The sequence below is a fragment of the Stegastes partitus genome, unplaced genomic scaffold (assembly GCF_000690725.1).
Source record: "Stegastes partitus isolate 25-593 unplaced genomic scaffold, Stegastes_partitus-1.0.2 Scaffold443, whole genome shotgun sequence".
Lineage (NCBI taxonomy): Eukaryota > Metazoa > Chordata > Actinopteri > Pomacentridae > Stegastes > Stegastes partitus.
In genome coordinates, this window is record NW_007578174.1 from 52,395 (window position 1) to 58,024 (window position 5,630).

The 5,630-nt window shown below is 40.2% G+C and overlaps 1 protein-coding gene across 1 annotated transcript in view; it reads right to left on the reverse strand.

The window, feature by feature from the left end:
- Positions 1 to 445: 445 nt before the first annotated feature.
- Positions 446 to 5,630, reverse strand: part of fam163ba (family with sequence similarity 163 member B, genome duplicate a) — a 6,364-nt gene continuing 1,179 nt past the window's right edge. The window contains exon 2 of the mRNA XM_008286226.1: positions 446 to 883. Within this exon, the coding sequence (XP_008284448.1) occupies positions 446 to 883 (438 nt within the window). The remainder of the gene's footprint in view (positions 884 to 5,630) is intronic.

Here is a 5,630-nt window from a genome sequence, read left to right on the forward strand (position 1 = left end):
TCTGGAAAAGAGAAAATCCCTTCTGATTATGTCATTTTGAAATGGCAGAAATCTGCCCGTCTTTCAGGCCATGGGTGAGAAAGTAGGGCTACACAGACTTTATCAAATTGTAAAACAAATTCCATTCATTTCTTTAAAAAACAAAACGATTATTCAAAACAAAACAAGTTTATGTAGTTGATAATTTACCATTTTTTAAATACTTTTAAATACTCTATAATGGCCCAAGTTTAAGGTCATGGACCTGAGCATAGTACCTTTGAAAAAACTGTCCTGAGAGCCATCTGAGTCCTCCATTCTGCAAGAGGTGAGTAGAATGAAACCAGACTACATCAGACTAAACTGGTCAAGATGACAAAAACACAGTCTGACTCCAGTCCAGTCCTGCCTAGGTCATTCCAACTCATTTAAGCATCAACTTGCGATGAGTTTGAACGTCACTCAGCTAAACATCGGTGCTGATGCTACAGCTGCGCGTGAACATGTCTCTCATGGTGACCGACCGGGCAAGGTTTGGTTTACGGTAGTTTGAAATGTTTACAGGCACTGGCAGGTCCAGGTCTTGCTGCTGGACGCTGCGGTAGCTGATCCGGTCGCCTCCATTCCTCAGCCCGTCTGGTTGGTGGTGTATCTGTGGCTGAGGAGGCTGGAGGTAGAAAGGCAGCTCATAGTGTGTACAGGACGGACAGAAGGTCTGCGATCGAGTCAGTTTCCTGGCCAGTGGAGGGGTGGAGAAAAGGGCCGGGCCATTTGGGATGGAGGAGGCGGCGGCCGTTGCCGCCACAATGTTGTGATTGGAGTGCACCGGCGGGAGGCGGGACGTGACCGCAAAGTCTGGCTCCTCCTCCTCCGACTCCGACTCTTCCTTCTTACAGCAATAATACTGGTGGTGGGAGTCGGGCAGGGAGATCAATGATGGGAGAGAAAAGGGAGAGAAGGTCAGAGAGAAAAATACCAAATGATTTAAAATGTTGCACAAAAACCTATCTGCACTTCACTCCACTTTCTCATCAGGTGTTCTTTAACCCAAATGTTTACTGCAGTAGAAAAGGACAACATGAAGTCAAGCAGGTTTTTATTGCTAATTATTTTTTAACTGTGCCAAATATCTACAGTTTGCACAGACTTGTATACAGACTCCACTTTCCAGCAGAGGATGTGTGGCTGCTATATATGGCCCAGGAAAATATAGCTTTCAAATTAATTCCTGGCTTCTCGCCAACTAATGTTAAGCCATAATTTGGGGATTACTTTGATCCTAAGAACTGTCATCAGCTCAGAGTGGAAAGCATCTTCTAATTTCCACTGTAGCTATGTTGCCTTGTTTCCAGACGATCTTGTGTAAATGAACTGCATTTATATAGCGCTTTTATCCAAAGAGCTTTCCACCTTGACTCTGACTCACCTATTCAATCACATTCAAACACTTTGCACAAACACCATCCATATACCTGGCCTCACAATCCAGAGGAATTCAATGCTCAGTGTTTTGCTCAAGGGCGACAGAGTCAGTGTTAAATGTTCCATATTGTGCATCTTTTCAGCAAATTAATAAAAGCCTCACATCTCTAGAATGTACCTTTCAATTTCTCAGTTCAAAATACTGCAAAGATGATTAATTTTACCATGACTATAAAGTTTCTGGTTTTAGTCCTGTTATGAAGGGGCTGTTTCAGAGTCGGTACATTAAATGTAGCAGAGCTGCTGCTTGTCCCCTTCAGAAGGAAGACTCTCTGCGTTTGTGATTAACAGCGTGGACCAAAAGAGCTGAACACGACACCCGACACAGACATGACAGGACTTTCTATCGCCTCTTTTAGTTTGAGCGATGCTTTTACGTGACAATATTTCCTAATTCACAGCACAGATGTTCCTAAGTTGTGTGTATGGTGAGTCACTATTTCATTCCCCAGCTGGCACCAAGGAATTTACTTTTGATGTGGGGACGTCCCCATCCAAAATAAAAGTAATCCACTTGGTTTTCAGTTCCTCAGATGCTGGAAGTGCATGTAAGCTCTTGTGTTCATTCTTGCAACCATCAGCAGAAGATTTGTTGAGCTAGCTGAGACATTTTAGAGTTAGCAGAAGCAGCTCTGGAAGGTAAACAAACCTGAGGCACTGAGAGGAAGCTGCTCATTCTGAACGGCTCATCTGGCTCACTTATAGTTTGAGCTATTGATTCCTCAGTTGGAACATATCATGTTAGTAAAGTTCTTATTGGCTTCTCAAGTTGGGGGGCTTGACAAATGTCTTCATATCTCAACAGTTTGTCCTTTACACCTCCAACTTTAACCACAAAACACAATAAAACTGGATTTTCCCCATAGGAGATCTTTAACATCAGTCTATAAGGCCGCTGAATTTTTGAATCTTTATATGTCAAAGATTACAGGAAACCTTTTATATGGATGATAGTGGACAACTACGTCAGTCACCTTTTTTTCCTTTTTGCATAATGTTAAACCAAATTACTCGTCGTAATGTGTAAAAACTTCCAGAGCAGTTCACTCCACCGGCAATCACCAGCCCAGTCTGTAGCATTAAACAACTTCCTGTCCAGTTTTTTTTCTTACAGTTTCCCCTCTCAGTGTCCCCATGTAAACTGTGGGCAAATCAGACTGAGTTAACTCTACCTTTAAAAGTCAATGCAGGAAAAATACTTCGCGACAATCTCTTTTAATGTTTCGAACAGGATGAGTTTCTGGAGCATAACTTTCATAAATACTCCAAGGAGCTCTCAAAAATGAGTTTAGGAAAGAATATGAACTTTTTGATGAAATTAATATTCATATATTTATATATATTTATATATTCATAAAATAAACATTTTCATGTCCCTGGACTAACAGAACTTGATTTAAGCTCTGGTGGCTGGTGGTTAGGAAATGGATTTTGTGTAAACAGAAGATAAAGAAATCACAGAACTTTACATACAGTTTACAGGATTAATCAGACTCCTTCACTTTTTGTGTACGTTGTCACGTTAATTTAACTGTAACATCAATCTACAAGAAGGGCTTTGGACAGGGAGGTGGCCAAGAACCCAACAGTCACTCTAACCGAGCCTAAGAATTAATCTCTAAAAACGTGAAAACCTGCCAGAAGAATGACCATCTCAGCCGCATTTCATCAATTAGGCTTTTACACTAAAGCATTTAGATCGTAGCCACTTTGTCCTTTAAGTGCTGTTTGGCAAACTCAAGCATTTTACACACAGAGAGTGTGAAGAAAAAAACATTTTGTGGTCTGTTGAGACAAAAATTTGGCCTTGAAGCACAACATCTGATAAACAACACCTGGTAATACTATCCCTGCATGGTGGTGGCATCATCATGCTACGGCGGTGCTTCTTAGCAGCAGAGACAAGTATGCAACCAAATGAAGAGAGCTCTTTGAGGAAAACCAGCTTCAGAGTGCAAGTGATCTGTTACAGGGGCAAACTGGAGGGAAAAAGGGCAAGTTTTATTAATTTAAAGACAAGTGAAGGGATCTGATTACTTTATGAAGTACTCTGAAGCACTTTCTGAAGGACATGTTAAATTTTGTTTTTAACCTTTTTCTGAACATCAACACTAAAGATAATGATGGTTTCCCTTCTGCCCACAGAACACATGAAGGTTAATTGCACATTCTCTGATAATACCTGTAAGTATTTAAATCTGTAGCTTGCCATACAACTTCAAGCTGATCTCAGCCCTGCTACAAACCACTTTGGTCTGAGTGGCTGATTTCTAAAGTTCAATCTCAGTGTAATACCATAGATTTTTATTTTTACAGTTTGTACTGCTACACAAGATTAAACAAATTGGGTGGAAGTTCAAGAAGAAGTCTAATATTTTGGGAAACATGTCAGATTTCTGATGGAGCATTGACAATTAGAAGACTATTGTGCCTTTAAGTTTAAAATAAGGCCATAACCATCAGCTGGTTAGCCGAGTATGAAGACAAAACAGCTCACTTAGCTTTATGAAATGATAACAATGGCCCTTAATCAGTATCTATCAAAGCTGGTGCAAAAAACCACATTGCAGACATGTGTGCTTTCCATTGTTAGGTTATATTATGTTCAATGTCTTGGCTCTGCAGAAAAATGCTGGTTCCAGCCAAGAAACAGATCTATTAAAGCAAAGTCCTGCTTTTACATTTTTTTTGTGTCTTTAAAAAAAACAGGACATAGCATGTTAACTGCAGCCTTCTATTTAATGGACAGGTATGAGAATGGTATGAATCTTCTCATTAACTGTCGGCCAGGAAGCAAATAACCATTAAACCATTCCTTTAAGAAAATGACGTGAATATAAGAGGTGTAGGTTCATCTATCACCTGATTTGTTACACACTCTGTACGTCAAAACGATTTGTGATGCTTTTTTTTTTCTCGCAAGGCCAGGCAGTGGAATTATTCCAGGGGATTACATTAGTGTAACATTGGCTATACAGTATATGTAAAACAGAAATAACCCCAGACGCCGTCATAGTAAAACTGCAGTAATCCTCCCCAGTGGTGGTATTAGAGCAATGTTTCAATCTAAGTGGAGTTTGTCAAGCATGAAAACACAAAGCAGTTCATTTCATCTAATTCCATTTACATTTTGTTCCTGCGGAGCGCAGAGCCCCGGCCGAGGCCACTGATCTGACTTTCAGAGCACAGAAAGACAGACAGCATGATGACTTTTTAAAAATCTTACCTCAGCGTGATTTCCTTAGTAGGAAGTGGAAGTGAACTGTGCAACACGGCTAATGTGGGATCAGGATTAAAGCGTGTGCTAAACTTTAAGACTTTGTAGAAAGGGATGGGCAAGGAGAGCTAACACATGTCTATTTTGGCCTGCTGGTGTGAAATTAAAAGTATTTGTGAGTGTTTTTTTTTCTCTTCATAGTCCTGCAGCAATCTTAGATATTCTTTTCTACTAGCTTCAACACATTCACCTCATGTTGGGATCTCTCTCTGATTGGATGACCAGCAGACTTGAATCCAAAGCTATAATCAAGAACTATTCACAGCGCTAAGTGCTGTTTTTTTTTTTTTTTACCCTATTCTACTTTTGTAAATCACTGCATGTTCTTTTCTTAGCCGTGCTGGTGGCATGGTTACAGCATGTGGATTGTAATGTCAGCCGCTGCTACACTGATTACTACGACATTTTTGCAAAAACATTCAGGTTCACATTTGTGGGTTTTGAGTGAAATGTATCGAAGAACCAACAGACTACAGATAAATCTCATGCACACCTTCATGTACCCCCTCAGAGTGAACTGCAATCACCTTGAAGTCCCCGTTACATTTCGTCTCGCTTAGAATTTCATTTTAGTTCAATCCCTTGATCTACAGCCAAATACCTACAAAGCTAATTACTTCTAACAACCATCAAGTTCAGCTGTGCTTTGTGCAGCCCTCTGAACCTTCATCTGGGTGCTCCCTCTCACATTTTTACTTACTGTAGGCTCATTTTTCATTGCAACATAAAGTCCTGCAGCTCGATGGAGAAGTCAAAACCATGGCTTGAAACCGACAACTACAAAAAATGTCTCTTGTGCAGTCGGATAAGTTTGTTGTGGCAAAAAAAAAAGAATTTTAATTTCTTGGATCAGGGATTTTACAACAACAAAAATGAATCTTACAGAATCTAG